The sequence below is a fragment of the Micropterus dolomieu genome, linkage group LG08, assembly GCF_021292245.1.
Source record: "Micropterus dolomieu isolate WLL.071019.BEF.003 ecotype Adirondacks linkage group LG08, ASM2129224v1, whole genome shotgun sequence".
Classification (NCBI taxonomy): Eukaryota; Metazoa; Chordata; class Actinopteri; order Centrarchiformes; family Centrarchidae; genus Micropterus; species Micropterus dolomieu.
Genome location: NC_060157.1, coordinates 12957367 through 12979984, shown reverse-complemented (window position 1 = coordinate 12979984; position 22618 = coordinate 12957367). Strand labels below are relative to the sequence as shown.

The 22618-nt window shown below is 41.2% G+C and overlaps 3 protein-coding genes across 3 annotated transcripts; 1 reads left to right on the top strand and 2 right to left on the bottom strand.

The window, feature by feature from the left end:
- The first annotated feature begins 177 nt into the window (after positions 1-177).
- mrps25 (mitochondrial ribosomal protein S25) lies at positions 178-2810 on the top strand. The gene is made up of 4 exons (XM_046055738.1): positions 178-441; positions 1407-1513; positions 1607-1694; positions 2068-2810. The coding sequence occupies exons 1-4, from the start codon at positions 308-310 to the stop codon at positions 2255-2257; spliced, it is 519 nt and encodes a 172-aa protein (XP_045911694.1). The 5' UTR covers positions 178-307; the 3' UTR covers positions 2258-2810.
- LOC123974811 (rabenosyn-5) lies at positions 2745-10881 on the bottom strand. Its single transcript, XM_046055735.1, has 12 exons — positions 10816-10881; positions 9627-9911; positions 9029-9163; positions 8785-8885; positions 8629-8674; positions 8375-8536; positions 8006-8274; positions 7734-7804; positions 7516-7602; positions 7330-7432; positions 6343-6447; positions 2745-6254 (listed from the first exon to the last, which is right to left on the bottom strand). The coding sequence occupies exons 2-12, from the start codon at positions 9787-9789 to the stop codon at positions 5151-5153; spliced, it is 2346 nt and encodes a 781-aa protein (XP_045911691.1). The 5' UTR covers positions 9790-9911; positions 10816-10881; the 3' UTR covers positions 2745-5150.
- Positions 10882-14655: 3774 nt separating this feature from the next.
- trh (thyrotropin-releasing hormone) lies at positions 14656-16453 on the bottom strand. The gene is made up of 3 exons (XM_046055737.1): positions 16372-16453; positions 15723-15930; positions 14656-15278 (listed from the first exon to the last, which is right to left on the bottom strand). The coding sequence occupies exons 2-3, from the start codon at positions 15910-15912 to the stop codon at positions 14656-14658; spliced, it is 813 nt and encodes a 270-aa protein (XP_045911693.1). The 5' UTR covers positions 15913-15930; positions 16372-16453.
- Positions 16454-22618: the final 6165 nt, after the last annotated feature.

Here is a 22618-nt window from a genome sequence, read left to right as displayed (position 1 = left end):
TGACGTTATGGCATTACAGTCAGTAATTACCCCCTTTCTAAACCATTAGAAGTAGAAGTCCTAAGTGGTATTTAATTTTTTAAACTATAATTTTTCCATGAATTGTTCCATTTCCCATGTGTCTTTATCTTTCTGTCGTAGACAGATAAATAGACGCATGCAGGAAACAACCAGCTATGGTCGCTCCTCGGTTGACGACTTTCGACGTCATGAAAAGGCGCCTCTCCGTTAGCTGTGCGATTCTGGGCAGGCGCAGCGGTGGATTTTCAGACGGTGTTTTTTAAATGACAAAAAAGAGGACTTAAAAATGCCTATGAAAGGAAGGTTTCCCATCAGGAGGACTCTGGATTACCTCCAGAAGGGCGACATCATCTTTAAAAACAGAGTGAAGATCATGACGGTCAATTACAACACACATGGAGAGCTCAGCGACGGAGCAAGGTCAGAGCCGACAACAGCTACACGTTTACAGATTAAACACTGCTGCAGAAAATGTAATGTCCCTAAAGTATGTTAAGTATCACCACCAAAACTTTTATTCCAGTTTTCTGTGCGTGTGTAATTCTGTCAATCTCAGTTTGACATAATATTTCATAGAATACATGTACATAAGTTAAGTTATTCAATATGAAAAGTGGCATAGACTATTTTAATGATTATTTCCATTGTGTATAATTGTGCTAAGTATTTTCTTGATTAACGGATTAATCGGCCATTAATTTAGGTCCACAAAATAGTGAAAACATGCCCGTGAGAATTTCCAACGTCTTCAAATTACTTGTTTAGCCTGAAAACTCTACCCATAGAAAATCAGTTTCCTATTATATAAGACAAAGGAAACCAACGTTTCAAATTAGAGAAGCTGAAACCAGAGATCTAATCAATGAGACATTAGAAAATAGATGCCAATTAATCTTCTGTTGATTGTCCAATAGATCCATCCACTAATCTTTATTTATTTATGTATTTATTTGAAAGGGGACAGTGTACATTAAAAAATTAATCAACATTAAAACAATGTAAATGTACCCTAGTTAGCTAAAATGTGCTAATTTTCATCGGTAGTCCCCCATATCGTTTCAGCTTTAATTTGTTTTGTTTATTTAACCCACAGATTATGTTTTCTTCCTATCTAGCCTTCTAGCTGTCTCTTCTAATTTCATGCACAAAAGTCACGGTTAGGTCTTTAAGTACCAGCACTTGTTTCTCCCAAATAAGCTCAATTCAACCTTCAACTGAAAAGACATGGCTGCGGTAGTGACCTGTATAATTCTGTATTGAATTAGTGTTTCAAATGATGATAACTCACAGAATGTATGTATATAGTTAAATAATATAATAGTAAAAAAAAAAAAAATGCTCTTCATAAATTTTGTACTTTCTCTCTCTCTCTTTGTGTTTTGCAGGAAATTTGTGTTCTTCAATATTCCTCAGATTCAGTACAAAAACCCGTGGGTCCAAATAATGATGTTCAAAAATATGACACCAGCCCCGTTCTTGAAGTTCTACCTGGGTGTGTAGCCTGCACTGACGTTTAACCTGCATTATTAATATAATGATGATGATGATGATTTATGCAGCTTGGGCTGATCTGTCTCTTTTGCAGACGACGGGGAGCAAGTTCTGGTGGATGTGGAAGGGAAGGACTACAAACAAATTTCACACCATGTGAAGAAGATTTTGGGCAAATCTGAGTAAGATATTCCGAGTTATTTTGAGTTCAGTGTGGACCATGTTTCATGACACCCACATGACAACATTTGTTTGTGATTAGGGCTGGTGATATATACTTTTGGCTATATATGTTGATACTGAAAATGTGACAGTGATTGGTGGTCATTGATTTTTTTTTTTTCAAAGATTAAGAGTAATGTGGATATAATTGTCAAATTTCACATGGCAAGATCAATTATCTAATAAACTGTATCCATCAATAGAATTTTAGCCTGTAAGACCAGGTAAAGATAACATGGGTGCTATTTCACAATCATCACAAATGTCTGCCTTAAAGGCCCATTCCTGCAGTGATCTACAAATGCATTTATTGTACTCCCTCCCTGCTTACAGAGATGTGTTACAAGCGGAGGCTCAAGCCAAGATGCAGGCCTCCAACCCCGCAAACTTTGGGCCAAAAAAGTACTGTCTGAGGGAGTGTATCTGTGAGGTGGAGGGCCAGGTGCCGTGTCCTGGCACCACGCCGCTGCCCAAGGAGATGACGGGCAAATATCGCGCCCAGATGGCGTCGTCGCAGGAGTGAGAAGCTGAGAAGGAGAGATGACTGTTGTAGATTCACCGGACAATATTGTGGCATTGTGATGTTCGCTTCGGTCTTGTATGACAGAAAAGGACTACCACATTGCGTAATTTGATATAAATGTGTAACTATGGGTTCCCACTATGCTGTGTGCATTGTGAGATCGTCACTGGCTGACCTGAGACCTTCCAATCCACCATAAGCAGCAGGAACCTACCCACCATACTTTGCTCCAGGTTTGGATAACTTGACCTGGTGTTTGTATATGATGTGACCTTGTTGAAGAATCCACACATCTGGATGCAATTTACACCTGGCACAATGTCAAAACTACAGTGTAAACACTGAAATAAAAACTAATTTGCCTGTGTGGCTGTAGATCTAAAAGAAAAATCTAAATCGCAATGTCTTCATGCAAGAGGCAGGATCAGTTGAGACTTGATTAGGCAGTGTCACCAGATTTATGACAAGAACGAGAAATGCAAACATCTTACAGAGACAACATTTTTTTTATTGGTGCCGAGATGGAAATAAACTGATGTCTGCGAGTCCTAAATCATTGTTTTAAATGTAGAGGTGTTACCCGAATGAGCAGGAAAAAAAACAACTGCTTACACACTTAAGAAGCTTCTCAAGGTATTCACACCGTCACAAAACATTTACAGTGTGACATGTTTGGCTTAAAATCTGTGGACATAAGCAGCGTGAGATCAACAGACTGCACAAAACACCGTTTCTGTCTCTATAAAGACACATGGACATTCTGACTGACAGGAAAGCACGATGATGAATTCATGTAATGACTTAGCAGCGGCATGAGTGATAATACTTGCTGGCAATCATGTAGTGTTAATTTATCTGACAAAAAAAATGTCCTTAAAATGTTTTGACCAAAGAATTTAGTTTCTATGTGCCTTCGCAAATTGGTTTTAGTGTGTTCATGGGGAGTGTTGGGTGTATGAACTTTGAATGGACTTCTTAGATGAAACTACTGAACGGATAACATGCTTTCAGTACAGATCCTGACCGAGCAGCAAGGAAAAGCAACATGTTGATTGATTTTATCAGTATGTCCGAACACATACTGTACCGATAGAAAGACCAGCATCCAATGGCAACGCGGACATGAATCATGCAACCCAAGTGCTCAGTTGGATCAGACGTTCCTCTGTAAACATTAAGGTCATAACCTTCAGGGGCCGCACAGTTGGACGTGTAAAATGCTTTGTTCATTTGGCTCACTGTGGCATTAAAGATGCTTAAAAAAAAGAAAGATCTAAAATACAACCATGCCAAGACAAACATGACAGAATGCACAAAAAAAATGGTTAGTGAAGCAAAACCGCAACAGTTAAGACTTTCATCTAAACCATGCAGACAAAGTGTCCTCTAGCAGGGACCATAGGTTAACATGTTCATTTGAAACATTTAAAGAAAAAAGCAACTTCCACTGAAACAGAAACAAGTGGTAACAGGTGTTAAAACAAATACTTCTTCAATTAAAGTTTAAACGCAGTTTTCCTTCTGACAACGTCATCATGGTCAGTACGAGTGACGGTTACGGAACAGGAGCAACGAGAATGTCTTTAATCTGTGTATTGTAATGTGCCTTTAACTTCCCTCCTTTAAGTCTATGACACAGAGTGCTCAAAGCCTCTGCTGATGACAAGTGGTGCAACTGTATTAGTAGTTTAAGCCTGTGATTACTTTTTAATATAAGGATTATTATTATAATATATAACACTTTAATGAACACTTTCCTTCAAAGTCTATGCTGCCCAAATATGGTCATAAAAGTCTAATTCGATTTGTTTCCCATTAAATTATCAGATGGTTATTTTGAGTGTTGTTAATGGCCCAGTTAGAACAGTAATGCATGGTTTGGTTCTTTGATATAATTAATAAAGTAAAGTTGTAGGTACAAGAACAAGATTCCTTTAATATCAATGGAATTATAGGTGAACTCCGAATTTACACATCAAAGTCTGTTTACTGGTCTTGGTAAGTACTGCTGAATATGTGAGTTTATAGCCTCCAGGTGGAGCTGTGTGAAATGTGATGAATTTCCTCTAGTGATGTCACTTGAGTCGGCATCAGCTGGGGCTGAAGCCTACGTGTTTGAAAAAAGAAACTTATTCTGAAGGTGTGGAGTGAAGTGACGAAGTTGAGTGAAGCTTACCAGACCTCTGTAGCCCGCTTGAGGCTGCATTAGCCGCTATTAACACAACCCAAATCTCAGACCGTCAAGTGGCATTTTGGGTCATTTCGGCACCAGGTTTTGACAAGGAAGAAGAATGCATCTACTGCATCTATTTTGATCCTTGAATTAAAAACAAAGTCCATCATGAGATGTTTCGGACTGCTTAATTGGTGGAGTACTCTTTTAACTTAATTTGTAACGATGTGTTGATCCATTGATTTATGCGCTTCATAACGTGTTTATACTCTCATTTGTTCCCCCTTAGCCATAATTACATTTCAACTTCTCATGCCTTCTGCCAGAGAGCCTAATCATACATCCTGACACAAGACCACAGCTATACTCAATTCAAACAACCATCTGACTGTCCCATTAAAAATTTAGCATTCTCCCACTGTTTGTGTTTGCGCTGATACAACATGGCTTATATCTTATATTGTGCATGCTGGGATAGGCACCAGCCCCGTGTGACCCTGTACAGGATTAGTGGTTTAGAAAGATGTTTGGAAATGAACAAAGTCACTCCAGACAACTGAGCTTTACTATGTGTTTAGTTTTGGGACTAACCTAATCTTTTTGTGGTGCAGCAGACCTCACCCAAACTAGAATCAGTGGGCTCATTAGTCACGTAGAGTGAGCTAGCCTTGCAGGACTTGGTAAGTAGCAGGTAGTCAGAGGGATTTTGAGGGAAAGGTGTCAGTGCTTCTTTCTCTTCTGTTCCTGTAAGGTGTGCTGTAGCTCTCTCAGGTTCTGTGACAGGAGCTCCACCTCGTCGAGACGGCCGCTGAGCTTTGCGTCAAAAATGTAGGCCCTAATGTTGTCAATCTGCTGCAGCAGAAGTTCCTCCTCTATCATGTCCACATCGGGCAAAACCCCGTCGTCACTGTCCCCGTCAAAGGGGTTGGTCGAGACTCCTGGAGAATTCCCAGTAGCCTCCAGAAAAGGGTTAACTGTGTCAGTGTCAGCATCCTCCTCAAAGGGGTTGCCAGGTGCGGTCTGTTTGTCCTCCTGCTCATCATCATCTTCATCGAACGGGTTGTATTCCTTCTTCCCATTGACTACTTCTTTGTGTTCCCTCTTGATGTCCTCGAAGAAGGGATTGGATGGATCCTCTTCAATGGGAGTAGAGTCCTCCTCATCAAAAGGGTTAAGGGGGGTGCTGTTCTGTCCTTCACCACCAGGGGGGGTTACCTGCCCCCCTAAGCTCCTCAACCTGGGAGGTGACTCTTCCTGGCTTGTGAGAGCAGGGAACGCTCTTACAGAGGATGGACTCCTGTCAGCTTTAGGAGTCAGGTCTTCTGCTGCAGTTTCTTCCTCTCCTTGGAAGCCCCCTGCCGGACTGATATCCAAAGACCTATCCCAGGTGATGAGAGGCTGGGTGGAGCCCACAGTGGGGCCCCAGTTCTCCCTCTCCTCCCTTTCCCGTGTTTCCAGGCGGTGGAACTCCCCCTGCTGCAAGCTCTCCTCCTCAGCCAGCTTCTGGGAGAGTGCGATGGCCAGGCTGGTCTGCTGCTGGTCGTATTCATCCTGCAGCTGACGCAAGTTCTCCTCCAACATGGCTACCTCGTCTGTCCTCTTGGCTTCTCGTGCCTGACGAAGGAATGACTGTATGTTCTCAATCTGCTGCAGGAGGGGGTCCTCCAGCTCGCTGCGTGCATGGACAGAGTCTGCAGAGGGCAACCAACCACCAGCTTTGGTCATGCGTGGAGCTCTAGGGGGCTGCGGCAGCTCTCCGTTGGTACTGGGAGGTGGACGGTTTTTCTCAGACTCCTGCCTCCTCTTCAGGGTCTCCTGGGCTGCCTGTTGAGAAGGGAAAATATATGAATAAACGTTGAATAACTTTTATTGTATGAAAATTCAACACAGAAGTACCAGTACACAATCTCACCAGTCTCTCTTGTTGGACTCGCTTCTCTTGTTCCTGTTTCCTCTTTTCTTTCAGCTCTTCATATTTCTCCTTAGTGGGTAAAGACATGAGACCTAACAGCTTCTCCTGAAACAAGGAGAATACAAAGAATGGGTGAATTCAGGGAGGGAAAGGATCAAAGGAGCATGACATACAGAAGTACTGTATAAACGTAACAGGGTGATGATTGTAGAAATACTGTACAGCCCATTCGGACAGGATTTATTTCTCTGGGAGGTGGGGTGATTTAAATATTGCCTGTGCTGGTCGGTGATTTCACGTGTAGTACGTGTGAGATTTTTACCTCCCATCCCTGTATTAATTACAGTCCCAATTACTTACCAACCCTCTGCTCTTCCTATAAGTTAAGTCTACTCAGGACAGAAACTATGCATTTTAAAAGTGTGCCTCTGAGGTTTTAAACATAGAGATGTGTTTACTGCTACTGACTTGACAACCAAAGTGGAAACATTTACGGAAAGAAAAAGTGAGACCTTTACGAGACAAGCTCATCAAATGAGCAGTGCCGCGTTAAAGGCAATTCTGTTTTGCTAGTCTACCTGTCTGTGTAGCTAAACAGATTTTATGTGTAGTGAGCAGCAGCATGTATATCAGATTGCTGCAGACAAAAGTCCCAGTCTTACTGTGAAAGCAGCACAGCCTAATCAACACTCAAAAAGAAACATAGTAGTGTGCAGATGTCCGTGTTAATAATGAATTTACAGCTAAATAATTCCTAATGTTATTATTATTAAAAAATAATACTAAGCCTGAAGAAGGTCAGTGTCCCACAGCATATCATTGTCTATGACAGAACCAGCTCCTGTATTTGGCCAGTGACTAAATTGCCGACTCGAATGATGACGTGTGGTATAAACGGGGATGGCAAATATGTTGTTGCCAACCTCCTCACGTAATATTTCCTCTGTCCGAATGGGGTCTGCTTTTTTGTCTGAACTTTGTTCTCACCTGGACAAATAGCGTGGCTGTATAGCGGACCATCCTCTGCAGCTGGAGGGCCTTTGGATGCGGTGGTGGATCATCTTTTGCACTTAGTGTTAAAATCCTCTTACTAAGAAGAAAACACACAACTCTGTGTGATCTTTTTTTAAAAAGACAAACATTACAGAAGACTCATTTAGGACTGACATCTACCTCAGGGCATCGATTAGTTCGTAGTATTTCTGTACTTCCAGTCTCAGTCCACCAGCAGTGTCAAGGTTGTATGTGGTTTCTCCTGCACTGTGAAAGTATAAAGCCATGGGGGTAAGCAACAGTCGCTTAAATCAAAGATCCAAAGATTATTTCTCATATCAGAAATAATTAGAAATCAACTTTTTTTTACATGTATTTATTTTTTAAATGTGACTTACTTGAGAGACTCTGCCATTTTGATGTATTCTGGAGCCCTTTCATCCACCTTCTCCATGCACATCCTCAGCCTCTGACAGGAAGAAAAGTTTTGAGCAAGTGAACAACAGGAAACCACAAAGACAAAGACTGAATGGCGGGAAGGATACAGCAGTGTAAACTCAAGGCAGCTTGAAAAGAAAACATCAAACGACACTAGTGGCAATAGAGGAAGAGACAGATTTTTAAATATGTAGTGATTCTTTCCATCTACGAGATAATTTGATGTGCCAACCTCGTAAAGTTTCACTATATCCGGCACGTGGTCCTTCTCTTCCAACTTGTGCTGTATCTTCAGCAGCGTGTCCATACAGTGGTGACAGCAGCGAATCTTCTCGTCATCCTTTTCCTCCAGAATAGAGGTTACGCTGCTCAGGCTGCTGATGCTGCCTCTCCTGGAGCCCATCCCACTGCTTCCACCGCCACCTCCTGCTGGTGGAGACTGGGACTGAACGGGGCTTCCAGGTACACACAGGGCCTCTCGTGTCCCAGTAATTAGCTTTTCTGTGAAGAGACAAAATGCGAACACAGCACTCAGACAACATGACTTCAACTAGATATATGATTACTTCCTCTAGTTTGCAAGGGTTTTGTTGATACATACGAGCCAAAGGTAAGGGGACAAATTCCATGCACTTCCTACACATGATGGACCCACAGAGGCGACAGTGGTGCCGCCTGTTCCGGATGTTGAACTTGTTTCCACAGTCGGGACAGAAGGGGACATCTGAGTCATTCACCCATGACACCACTGACTTCTCAATGGCTATAAAAGGATGATTAATTTATGATGAATAAATCATATTTACATACACTGAGAAAGAAAGTCAGACTTGTATTGAAAACACGTGGACAAACCTCTGATTTTGGCGACATCTGAGCTGGTTCTGTCAAACGATGTCAACTGAAAAGACAGTTTTCATGGTGAATGAGTCAGCACAGTTAAGCCATTCTTACTGTAATTTCAACAGCAGTGGGAAGAAAATAACGTGTGATTTGCTATTGTAAGCACACCTTTTCCAGTCTGATTATGAGCTTGTTGACCTCAATGACATAGTGATCTATCCTGGCTGCCCGGTGTTTTTTAAAGAAGTCCAGGTGACTTCTGGTTGCTCCTGCAAAAGCAAAGAGGAAGGAAACCATAATAGTGGTGGCTGCTTGAAGGCCTTCTCTGTCACTCTTGTGTGAAAAAAATATGAAAAGGCCAAGTTAACAAACTAAAAGGTTGAGAGTTTACAATCCAGTTTTCCAGTCTCACCCAGTTCCTGAGGCTCCCACATGTAGGGGTCCACTCCACCATAGTAGAAGGACTCATAACTGCCTGTGTCCGGTCTGTCATCTCCATCCCTTTTCAACAGCTTGTCTTTGGCTTTCTTTGCCTTCTGAACCAAACCTGCGTACAAAGAAAATTCGACACAAATACCACTATGTGTGGAAAATGCAGAAAGGATATTATATACACATGGACCACAAGTCCACAAGAACATCCACTAATTTCCAGATGAATGATTGAATTGAACAACTAGATTCCTTCTTGCGTGCCTCTGTTTCCCATCAATATATTCTTCCTCTCTACATTTTATCACATTCCTGTTTGTCCTGCCATGAAAAGCAGCAGCAGAATATGTTGCCAAATCATCCTGGAAACAATTCCCCTGCTCTAACACTGCATTGCCCTTGAATCAAATTCATGATGTACTCTTTAAAACTGCTTTTTAAATGAAGCCACACGGACTTTTAGCTTAACTAAACAGTACAATGTTCTTTTTTCTCTGTTTTACGTGACAAGATGTGATAAGACTCAAATGCCATTATGGCTGTGAGCGGAATCCACAAGTACAATTAATGGGACCCACTTTTGAGCTGTCCTCTAACATGGCGGTCATCCCCAGAGTGCTCCTCTTCGTAGTGGTCTTGGAGTTGGTAGAATGACTGAAGGTCCTTCAGGCAAAGTGGGCAAAGAAAGCCCTCCTTCACTTCACCTGTGACCTCAAAAGGGGGTGGATAACTGGAGGCCATGACAGTGGCTGTGTTGTTGGAGACGAGATGCAAAATGGGAGATTCTTGCTTCGGTCCACATGTCACAGGGTGTGAAACCCACCCTATATTAGTGCCATCACAACAGAGAAAAGCTTGGGAATCTAAAGAGCAGGACAAAGCAGACTTTGTGGGATTAAAATGTTTCCTAAATTGGCCAAAAATCCAACACAGATTTAAACATGTATTCTGATTAGAATGTCAATTTTAACCATATCTGGTAAGTTATGCAAACTGAATAATGCATCATTTCCTGTAATGACACACTGTGACTTATATGTGAGTAAAACATGGGAGGCAGGGGTGTCAGGTCAGAGAGGATTGCGAAGGTAAAATATATTACATTCTTACTTGATATAGAATATAAATGGGGTTATTACACCTGTACAGTCGTGTTATATTGCTCTCATGAGTGAAGAAACAAACATTCAGATTTACACCCACTGCTGAAAAGCTGCATGCTTTTTTAAATAAATTCTAGCCAACAAGCTAACGTTACTGCAGACAGTGTTGAGTTTCACAAGTCTTACACATAAGTTATTTCACAATGATTATAGTTATTTAACGTTACATGTTTTCTTGATCTTGTGCACATTGAAATTAACCTGTAGATTTAAACGCTACATTTTTACCAGGTCACGTTAGCTAACGTTAAGAGTTTATACCTAGCTAACCCACTCAGTCAGTTTGTGTATCAACAACCCACGGTTGTTGTCAGTGGAAAAAAACCAAACCTAACTAGACGACAAGTATTTGCTTTTCTGACTGCGAGCACTGTCCAATTTGATATTTGCATATTAACTAACCAATGGCTAAAGTTGTATTGTTTAATATTTGGCCGCCTAGCAGAGAATGCAACGTTAGCTCGAGAACGCTAGCTGCAGGTCTCGCTTTCTTTAGACATCGTTTCTGCAATGTCGTTGTTCAAAACACGGAGATAAATAACTTCCAACATCACAACAACAAACAGTCGCGGACTTAGCAACACGACAGATAGTGTATACTTACAAATGAATCCAACAATAACTGTGTGGTTGACAGTTAAGCTTTTCTTTGACAGCTCGACAACACCAGCTGCAGCAGCAGCAGCAGCCCTGCCTGGTCATGTGATTAGCATTCAGTGTGTAAGGAAAGAGAAGAGAGACATATGGCACGAAACACACTGGCTTCACAACCATAGACAGTATATAAAAAGTTGAAAACTTGAAAAACACGCGGGATTATATGAGGTCTCTTCATCTTCTTTTTCTTCTTCTTCTGAGAGGTAGTTGGCGTCAATGTCCATTATTTAAAATGTCTTTAAATAAGTCCAGTAGCCAAAGGTGTCATTTACACTGGGGACGCATGGGACATGTCCCCACCACATTTTGAAATGGCTGACTTTGTCCCCATCACTTTTTGAAAGCATAACATGTTCTGAAAAATAGCTTGCACCAAGAAATATTAACTAACAAATGAAAATGCTTTGAGAAAGGTTTATTTGCACAATAAGAAAACATGCAATGCAATTCAAATATGGAAGAAACAAATGTGCATTGTCCAAAAAAAGTAACCTAAGCTAAAAAGAACAAGCAGCTGATTGCTGCATTATATTATGTTGTATTTTTATATTTATAAATCGTCACCTCCCAGCTGAATGTTTCCCTTTACATAAAAAAGACATTTCCACCATAAATTGGAGAAGAAAATGTCTCCAGAATGCAGGAAATTAAGTGTTTAATGCTCCAATTTTCTGGGTGAGGACCCCCAGACTCCCCCTCATAAATCTCACCATTTCCTAATGTTAATTCTTCTTCTTGTTCATCCTCATGTCTCGTGATCCAAGTGTATCATCACGCCCCTAATCTGAGCCCTTATGTCACCACCACTTTTCAACACAAAGTGACGCCCTTCCCAGTAGCTCTTATAAAACCAAACAGTCAAATGTACTTTTTTACACTGACCTCTACTTGTCCACAATTGTATGATCATCACTTGTCTTTCTTCTGTAGCCTATATTTTTCTGCATGTTGCTAGAAAATGCTCTACTGTCTATTGTTCCTATTTCTGTCCTGTTAGTTCCCCTACGTCTTCTCATAGGCTACTTACTTAGCCTGTTGCCGCTGTTGATTTGTTTTTCTCCACATTATGCTTTTTCCCTTTGATTTTTTAAGTTTAATATTAATTTCAACAGTATATTTTTTGATTTCTACCTTTTTGTTTATTAATGTGTTATTTTTCCCTTTACAAACTTCTTGATTTGGATTCAGATCCTGATGATTACTGGCTGTAGGCTGTTGTAATGCCAGCCTGTGTTTCTTTCTGCTTTTGTTTTCTGTTAATAAGCCTATTTGAAACAAAGTTTGCCATGACTAATGGACTGTGCTTGCTGTGAGTTGGTTTAGGTTGGCAAATACAAGGTTGGTGTGCAAAGCGGGAAACAGCCACTGTGTGTCAGACGGTTTGGGACAATTTAATTCATTAAAGTAAATTAAAGTAATTAGGAATATGCACTACAGTGTGACCTGATGATAAGAGCATTCATTATTACTTAAAGATGGACTAAGCGATTCTGGAGAAATCTAATACAATGACAAATACCATGATATAGAGCGAACAGTGACATTGCAAGTAAAGTAACTAACGTTATCTAAGTTGTGGCCATTGTGGGTTAGCACACTGTCACTACGGTTGCTGCTGTGAAGCAAAAATGTACGAGACGGTCCCAGAGCCAGCACAACAGCGGTACTCACAACTTTCCTGATACTATAGCTAACATCACAACAGCAGCATGTCTTTGCAAATTAAATAAAGCTGAAATTCCCGTGGCCAAGTAATTACTAACACTAACTGACACATAAATGATGGCTGGAACAACAGCTGGAATAATGTTGTGTGGTCGGGTGTGGGCCACTTTGTAGGTTTCCCATTTACATAGCCATGGCTGTGTACAAACAATAGGGATTTTTTTCCAGCCACACACAGAATGAACAGCTAGCAGTGAGGAGATACTCTCTGAATTTGACAAACAGACGTGTACTGGATTAGAATCACTAACCCCAACTTTAACCCTGAGGCTCAGGGTGTGTGAGTGGCCGTGTTTCAAAATCTAGTTTATAGACATTCAATTATTTCAGTTTGAGTTCATAGTTTTATAAACTTTATTCATTTTAAGCCTATGGCTCAGTTTCTGGGGCTCTCTGGCAAAACACAATTAAGATGCAACGTGTACAGTGCCCTGTACACTTTAGTTGTTGCTCACATGGCAACAGGGTGCATACACAATGCACAGAGAATAGGAGGAATAGGAGGTCCAAAGGGGCCCAAAACTAAGGGTAATGTCATGAACTTTTTATAAGCAAATTACAAGTCTAATTGGTAGAACTATATCAGTGGTTTTCAGTCTTGGGGTTAGGACCATAAATCAAGAGCATTGAATGTAGAAAAATAAAAAAATATTTCTGTTACATAAAATTATGTTTAATGTAAAATTATTTACTTTGATTTTATTTTCTGTGAAATCCCGTGTAAGTCTCCCTTTTTTAAGGCCTCTGAAACCTAAATCTAAAAATAAATATGAGTCCTTGGTGAAACTGCTCAAAAATCACATCCACCTATGATGAAAGGTCACAGCCTAGACTTTGTTTCATTTCAAGGGCTTACAGACCAAAAATATTGAAAATTTACTTCACAATCCACAGAGGAATTGAAGTTGTTTGTGTGTGTTTGTGTGTGTGTGTGTGTGTGTGTGTGTGTGTGTGCAGATCACCATCATACTTTTCACAGATGGCCTTGTGTACTTTTAAAACGACGTCCTTGAGGAATCTCATGTAGTCAGTTCATGCATGAAACATAATTCATCTAAATACGTTCATCCTGTACATTAGTTTCTTCCCCTTGCTTAATGGTTTGTCAATCCACTGAACCCTGATCATTACTGCTGGAGTTGAGATTTACATATTGATCAGGCCTGTTGACAGCGGCTCCCAAGGCTCTGATGGAATGAGCCCAATTAATCTGGGAGGCAGATACCTGACACACTCTGTCTTTCTATTGAAATGCATGAATCATTCCCGATGGGGCCAAAGGCAGGGTGAGTGATTTGTTGGACTTCACACTATTAGACCTAGTTGGGTTGAATAAACAGTTTAATAGACATGCATTTACTGCAACTAAAGCAAACCATACATTTTTACCAATGCATTTTATTGTCCAACAAAAACATTGGTGGTTGACTTTAAGGCAAAGCTTTTAATTTACAACATTAGGTTAAATAAACTTAATTCATGCAATAATGTGTAGAAAAATAACCAATGAGACATTTTATTTGCTGTGATAATCATTATGTAGAAAAGAATGAATCACAACTGAATAAAATTAAAGATTTTCCAAAGCAAATCTGTAAACGTTATCTCCACTTTGATCATATTGCAAGCATGTCCTACGGTACTGACAAGCGTGCGCTGCCTCACAGAGGCAACATCCAAAAGTCAGTAGTAATAATTAAATTTTTCAGCATGAGTAGCCTAATCTACGGAATAAATATTAATATTAATAATAACCCATTAATAAAGTTCAACATAGGGCACGCGCATCTCTTTACAGCGAAATAGTACACAGTGCGTAATTGTCCTCCAAACTGACTTTGGAGGACAATTACGCACTGTCCAAAGAAAAAAACAGCAGATAAATGTTTTGCCATGACACAGTAATTTGCTGCCAAAGAAAAACTGTGGCACAAAAGGTTAAATGATTGATAAATTCTTTTATCTTTTTTTTTCATGTTTAATAATTCATTATGGTCACTTAATTTACACATTTATTTTGTTTACAATACAGTAGTACGCGCACACCAGATATTTGCTTAACCTACTCTCCATCCACTAAATCCTCCTCGGGTGCAAACCTTTTACCCGGGTGTTGTCTCTTCTCCTCGGCATGACTCTTGTTAATGTTGTCTAAAAAGTCGAGCAGCAAACTGGTCTTGCTGCAGCTCGTAGGGTCCAAAACATCACACGGACTGTTTGTGCCTAAATCCGGATTGGAGTTATCCCAAAACCGTTTTCCTGGGTGCTGACGCTTTCCCAACTCAGCGAGGTCATCGTTTCCATTTGCATCCGCATCCCAGTCCCCATCGCCGTCCTCATCCGCGGGATGGCGCTTACCTGGGTGCTGGCGTTTGCTGTGCAGCACCAGGTAGCGCTTGCCCGGGTGCTGCCGTTTTGAAAGTTCACTCAGGAGCATTAGGGGGTTTTCTGAAATGTGTCCCGTCGCGGAGCGCTTTCCCGGGTGCTGCCTTTTCTGGAGCTCCATGAACGAGTGCATTTCATCTTCGCGCTTGCCCGGGTGCTGTCTCCTTTCAACATCCAAGTATTGTTCGTCCTCATCTTCTTCTCTCCTCCCCGGATGCTGTCGCTTCTCCAAATCCGCACTATATCTCTTACCGGGATGCTGTCGTTTTGTCACCCATTCTGTCTGAGAGGAAGATCCCTCTGGAGAAAGAAAAACATTATCTCGATCACTTGAAGTATCCCCAAGTCAACTTTAAGTATATCCCTGTACTGCAAAGATGTGTTTCCCCAGCTTGTCTATTTCGTGCACACAAACGAATGTAGTTGGTGGCCCATATGCCTTGCATCATTTTGGAAGAAGATTCCTTTCAATTTTAATGTTTTAAAAGACAATTTCAAACATTATTAATTAATGAATTTTTATCCAACTGGAAAACTAGTTTTAACATGTTGCCACTTTAGTTACTTAGGCTTTCAGTTTGAAAAACGAGACAAAGAGCCCAGATAGCCTATTAATATAATGGTAGCAGTAAATGACAGGTTTACAACTGAATTTTTTACTTAGCCTACTTTATTTTGCATCACCACATGACTAGGCAATGTTAAAAATGATCCAAGACATAGGCTACTGCGTATTTTACGCACCGCTTCTGCCGTCTTCATCCTGCATCTTTCTGAGAATGGACCGTAACAGGAGACTTTCTGCTCTCTGTAGTATGATGTCGTCTATGGTGCTTCGGTCCGTCTCATCCTCATCGGGGATGCCCTGTCCTCCAGACACGGCCAAGTTGCAGACCACGAGAGAAGCCAAGATAAGCAGACATGTCGACTTCATGGTCACTTAGTTGGTCGTCTGTTGGAAGAAATAGGTTGTGGTGGATGGGAAATATAATGCAACATATATGAGTGAATATGTGTAGTGTATATTTCTTACGTTGTTTGATTCAATTTCGAGACACGAAGTTGTATTTTTGTGTCTAAAACGATCGGGGGAGACAATGGGTCCAATGCAAAATGCAAACTTCTTTTCAACTAGATAGGAGGAATTTTCTGAAAGCTCATTGAATTCTGATCGGAAATAGGATAATTTAACTCCAGCAGCTGCGTTTAAAACTTGTTTTACAGAAATAAAATATGTAAACTGAATGGCATGCTGTCTACAAAACCTTTCGAAAGAAAACTGAACGCACTAACGCATTATACATTTGTCCCACCCAGATAAGACGAATAAGAACCACTAACACAAAAGATAGATATACTTTGTATTGTTTATCCTGAAGTGCGCCAGACTCACCTGGGACGTATCCAAATTCTCCTCTTTCCCAGCCTCTGTTGAGCCGGCAGTGATGATAGTTGCTCTATCTCAGCGGTTGGTGACCCGTAAAGTCTAGAGGTATGAGCAAGATAACTTTCTGTCTCAGCATTTATACTAACCGGTCACTGTCGTCACACCAACGCTGGAGTCATTTTTCAGGATCCCTCGTCCCCACTGATGTCACCAAGTCGTGCGCAACTGGATGTATGATCGACCTACAGGGGCCGCTGCCCAATTTGTATGTTTCAAAAACAAAGAAAGGCTTGAGTTTGAGATAGACAACAGACACTACTACAGGATGAGTGGATTAGATACATTAATTCGTTTAAATTGTGAATTTTGGACAAGTCATTTATTGTTTGTAAGTTTTATAATCCGTTTTCTCTTTAAGTTCATTAAGCTTTTGTTTGCGTGGATAAATATAGTTTCATGTATTCAGAATCTTTCATCGTGAGCACGAGTCTCCTTACAACAGGCTATGTTTTTTTTTTTTATTGCCGTTTGCCTCTCAGATGATGGTCAGAGTATCTTAACAAAAACAAAACATCTGAAGGTCTCCTATGGGGCGCCAGTCAGGGCTGCACATTCATATTTTTCATGAATACCCTAAGGTCACGGGACTCAGGAGGGAGAGCTGAATCCATCTGGTTCTTCTGAGCACAAAACATGTATTTTCTGGTCACGATGCAGCACAGAGGCGGATCTAACATGTTTTACATGGAGTGGGAGCAGGGGACCAAAAACCTAAATGTGACTTCTGAAGCCAGTTTTTGTATGTTTAGGCTATTAATGGAGTTTTCAACTACAACAACTAAAATACTGTATAAGTTCAAATCTGACATAGGCTACTTTAACTGAGTGGTTATTCTTCTATTCCACTACAATATTGTACACTGCTCAAAAAAATAAGGGAACACCTAATCATCACAGTATGACATTAAGTCAATTAAACTTCAGGGATCTGTCCAATTAGGAAGCATAAGCAATTGTGAATCAAAGTCACTTGTTTTGGTACAAATGAAAGTGACAACAGGTGCACTGTGAACCTTTTCTCTTCACAGATGAGAGCAGGTTCACACTGAGCACATTTGACAGAGTCTGGAGACGCCGTGGTGAATGTTATGTTGCAACATGACCGGTTTGGCGGAGGATCTGTGATGGTCTGGAGAGGCATACCCTTGGAGTGTCGTTCAGACCTCCACATGCTAGCCAAATACCCTGACTGCTGTTACCTGGATGAACTCCTCAGAGCCATTGTCAGACCTTACGCAGTTGTAGTGGGCCCTGGGTTCTTCCTGGTGCAGGACAATGCCCGGCTTCATGTGGCCAGAGCAGCTCCTGGATGACGAAGGCATTGAAGTCATAGACTGGCCCTCATGTTCCCCAGACCTGAATACAACTGTGAACCTCTGGGAAGTTATGTCAGTGCGCCACAGACTGTCCGGGAGCTCACTCATGCCCTGATCCAGGTCTGGGAGGAGATCCCCAGGACAGGAGTCTCATTATGAGCATGTTGTCAGGAGTGCATACAGGCATGTGGGGGCCACACTACTGAGTCACATTATGAATTGCTGTGTTGACAGTCAGATCAGCCTGTACTTTCCTTTTTTATTATTTTGATTTTCAGCATGAATTTTGAATCCAGCCCTCAATCAGCTGGCGATTTTGGTTTCCACTGGCCATTGTTATGTCATTTTGCTCTCAACCAATTTGATTTTTTAACTTTGAACTTTTTCATTAATCGAGATCTGATGTGTGATTGAAATGTTCCCTTAATTTTTTTGAGCAATGTACTTTTTACTCCACGACATTGATCTAACAGCTGGAGTGACTAGTTATTTTGCAGATTAAGATTTTAAATAAAAATAAATCATATGCAGAACTTTAAAAATATGTTACACTGTAAAACATTAAACTGCCCAACAATATATACAATTAGAAACAATTGATTGAGTAATCTGACAAAATGCATGCTGTTCTCCCAGGTCCTAAGTTACAGTAAACCGAATATAAGTTTTGACTGTTGACCCTGATGAGAGTTGCTGAGTGCACATTGTGAATTTTTGCACATCCTTGTTAATTATGCTGTATTTTTTTTGTTGCATTTTTTGTATTAGTATTATAGTATTATTGTATTATTTTGTATACTTCTACATTCTTGATCTCTTTACTTTTTCTACATTTATATTCTATATTATTGTGTACTGTTAAGCACCAAGTCAAATTCCCCATATGTGAAAATGTACCTGGCAATAAACCTTCTAACTGTCTGTTTCTGTGAATTGTGTCAATATCAGCTTGACAAAAACACACGATCAACATGTAAACATGCTGAGTTTGTCTCAGCTGGACGTCAGATCAGTGGTGGTTGGTGATTTCGCTTAATTACTGGTGTACACTCCTTTTTGCAGACAGCTGGCAGGCTACAAACAAAGGCAGTAATTCAATTGTTGGCAACAATAACTGTGGATGTGAAGGCAACTGTGTGGATTCCTGTTAAGAAAAGAAAAGAAAATTGAAGGAAATTTGGCCCTTATTAAGATTGTGTTGTTGAGCAGTCCACTGAACCAAAGTATGAAACTTCTCAATCCACATAAATTTAAATCCAAAACTCACCAAAACTACCTGTACGAAACGATCTGCAGATCTTGTCCATATGCAGAGTTAAATTACTCCACCGTCTGGATGAACTCCTGCATAGTGAATATCGGCATGAATTGAATAGGCCGTGTAATGCTGTAATTACTTGCTTTCAGTGTGCTGTCACGTCCAATACTTCAAGCGGGTTTAGACTCCTGCCGAGCCTGCAGTTAAAAACATCAATACCCCTGGTGGAAATCATATACTTTGTGACTTATTTTTATAGAATACTGTCAGAAATCTTATAACTATGACTATCTCATTTTCCTTTATGAGGAAACTGATAGAAATCCCTGTTTGACATTCTCTATAATGATATATTGAAAATAAAATTTGATCAGTATCCCCTCAAAGGGTAAAGTTGATGAGACTATTAATGTTTTAGTTAGAGCTTAAATATGAGAAATCGCCCAGGTCAAAATTGAATACTTCACTTGTATTTTGTAAGTCTAAGTAAAACAGAATCAGCTGTGTAGGAGAAATATAACTGGGCGAGGAACAGCCAAACTCAGCTAACAAGGTGAGGTTACTAAAGAGAGTTTACTGTCAAAAGTCATGCACCATGGCAAGACTGAGCACAGCAACAAGACACATGGTAGCTTTACTGCATCAGCAAGGTCTCTCTCTGGCAGACATTTCAATGCAATCAGCGGTTTCCAACGACGTGCTGTCCAAGCTCATATAGATGCAAAGAAACGTACCGCAGAAGATGAAAGACACATCACGCTTACTTCCACTCGCAATCGGAAGATGTCCAGCAGTGCCAACAGCTCTGAACTGGCAGTAAACAGTGGGACTCTGATACACACCTCTACTGTCAGGGGGAGTCTGGTCAGAAGTGGTCTTTACGGAAGACTTGCTGCCAAAAAGCCATACCTCTGACATCGAAACAAGTCTGTGCAACAGAACTATGCACGAAAACACAGGAAATGGGGCGTAGAAAATTGGCAGAAGGTGCTCAGGACTGATGAGTCAAATTTGGAAAAACATGGCTGTAGCAGAAGGCAGTTTGTTCATCGAAGGGCTGGAGAGCAGTACAAGAAAGAGTGTCTGTATGCACCAGTGAAGCATGGTGGAGGTTCCTTGCAAGATTGGGGCTGCATTTCTGCAAAGGGAGTTGGGGATTTGGTCAGAAGTAATGTTCTCCTCAGTGTTAAGAAGTACAAGCAGATACTTATTCGTCATGCAATGCCATCTGGGAGGCATCTAATGGGCCCAAATTTATTCTGCAGCATGACAACAACTCTAAACATACAGCGAATGTCATTAATAACTTTCTTCAACCTAAAGAAGAACAAGGAGGCCTTGAAGCGATGGCCCCCACAGAACCCTGATCTCTGTCTGGGATTACATGAAGAGAGAGAAGCAACTGAGACTGCCTAAACCCACAGAAGAACTGTGAGTAGTTCTCCAAGGTGTTTGGGCCAACCTACCTGCCAAGTTACTTCAAAACTGTAACACTGCCTGTCTGCCATGCCGTGTTTTGCACTTGTGTTTAGTTAGCGTTATTTTGGTCTGTTGGGTTTTGGGGGTTTGTCTTGTCTATCGTCTAGTGTTCGGTAACCCTTGTCATGTCTGTTACCCCAGTGATCCCTCTGCATGTCTGTCTCTGTTTTCCCCTGCTCTCTCTCTCTCTGCCTGTGCCTCGTTAGCCTCATGTCTTTCACCTGTGTTGCTCCCACCCTGCTCGTTAGTCCCTGTGTATATATACCTGGTGTTTCTGTCTTGTCCTTGTCGGGTCATTGTATGTTGTCACCTTGTGTAGCAGTGTGTTGCTCCTGTTGTCAGCCTCACTCGTCGTGTCTCCCTGTTTCCCTGCTCGTTTTGGTTTCTGGATTTCTCGTTTGGATTACTTTGTTTTTGGACTCTGTCATCAGCCACTCAGTTTGTAAGTGTGCTCACCTTTGTTTATTAAAACCCCTAGAACTGCACCTCCTTTGCCTTGCGTCCTGCATTTGGGTCCTACTACCTGCCTCGACACGACAAACCGTGACAAACACTGTGCAAGTGTACCTAGAAGAATTGATGCTGTTTTGAAGGATGGTCACACCAAATATTGATCTGATTTAGATTTTTCCTCTGTTCACTCACTTTGCTTTTTGTTAATTGATGAATTTAATCTATTAACATGTCCATTTTTGAAAGCGTTCTTACTTTCTGCATTCTGCCTAAAGTTTTGCACAGTACTGTGTACATAAACACACACATACATGTGTATATGATATGTGTGAATGAGTGTGTGTGTGTGTGTGTGTGTGTGTGTGTGTGTGTGTGTGTTTGAGTAAGTATGTATTTATCTATACTTTAACCAGAAGTTCCTGCCACAAGGCAGCACACCAACTGCCAATAAACATAGAAGAAGTAGTTGAGAGACAAGTGGATCTAAAATGCATTTATGGTGGTCAGGCTGAAACTGTCACTTTGTTTCAGAATCAAGTGACACCAAGATTGAAAAAAGTGGCTCATAGTATGCCACCATATGCTGATGCCTCAAGTTATGTGCACATACCGTTTCAATGTAGTGCAACATTGCACCATAATTTATGGAATGTATTTATGTGTGTGTATGTGTATATATATCAGTTTTTAGATCAGATCACAGCAATCTCCAGCAAATTAACGGCAGACATCTAAGAAAGAGTGTCAGGTATGAAGAGCTGGACAGCACCAGGCCCTGACATGATCCACACCTACTGGCTGAAGAAACTAACTGCACTCCATGAACGCCTGGCAGCACAAATGAACCAACTGCTGATGGATGGGACCCTCCCAGAATGGTTAACCCAAGGACGGACAGTCCTGATCATGAAGGATCCCCAGAAGGGAACAATCCCATCCAACTACTGGCCAGTAACCTGCCTTTCCACAACATGGAAGCTCCTGTCAGGCATCATAGCGGCTAAGATGAGTAGGCACATGGCTCAATATATGGACAGGGCCCAGAAGGGAATGGGCACTAATACCAGGGAAGCTGTCACGGTTTTGAGGTGAAGGCAGGGTTGAGCAGGTTGGAGGACCCAAATGCAGGACGCAAGGCAAAGGAGGTACAGTACAGGGTTTTAATAAACAAACAAAGGCGAGCACACTTACAAACTGAGTGGCTGATGGAAGAGTCCAAAACAAAGTAATCCAAAAGAAACAGGGAGACACGACGAGTAGGTTGGCAACAAGGTAACACTGGGTGACAATAAACAATGACCCGACAAGGACAAGACAGAAACACCAGGTATATATACACAGGGACTAACGAGCAGGGCGGGAGCAACACAGGTGACAGACATGAGACTGACATGCAGGCAGAGTGACAACCGGGGGAACAGACAGAACACAAGTCACTGAACACAAAACAGACCAGAGTGAACACTTAACATGAACTAAGGTACAGGACTGGGAACAAGGACAACGAACTAAAACGCAGGAACAAGAGTTAAGGCAGTGACTAAGAAACAATATAACAACTAGACTACCAAACCAAAGCAATATCAAATCAACACAGGACTACGAGCTAGAACACCAGACAAGACATAAACACTAAGGACAAGGAAACGAGAAGAACAGGTAAACAGAAGGACACCAGAAACAAATG

Coding starts and splice junctions, on each gene's coding strand:
- mrps25 (XM_046055738.1), top strand. CDS start 308: ATGCCTATGAAAGGAAGGTTTCCCATCAGGAGGACTCTGGATTACCTC. Junction 1,514..1,606: donor GTTCTTGAAGTTCTACCTGG/GTGTGTAGCCTG, acceptor TCTCTTTTGCAG/ACGACGGGGAGCAAGTTCTG. Junction 1,695..2,067: donor AAGATTTTGGGCAAATCTGA/GTAAGATATTCC, acceptor CCCTGCTTACAG/AGATGTGTTACAAGCGGAGG.
- trh (XM_046055737.1), bottom strand. CDS start 15,912: ATGAAGTCGACATGTCTGCTTATCTTGGCTTCTCTCGTGGTCTGCAAC. Junction 15,279..15,722: donor GGATGAAGACGGCAGAAGCG/GTGCGTAAAATA, acceptor TTCTTTCTCCAG/AGGGATCTTCCTCTCAGACA.
- LOC123974811 (XM_046055735.1), bottom strand. CDS start 9,789: ATGGCCTCCAGTTATCCACCCCCTTTTGAGGTCACAGGTGAAGTGAAG. Junction 9,164..9,626: donor TGTTAGAGGACAGCTCAAAA/GTGGGTCCCATT, acceptor CTTTGTACGCAG/GTTTGGTTCAGAAGGCAAAG. Junction 8,886..9,028: donor GTGGGAGCCTCAGGAACTGG/GTGAGACTGGAA, acceptor TTGCTTTTGCAG/GAGCAACCAGAAGTCACCTG.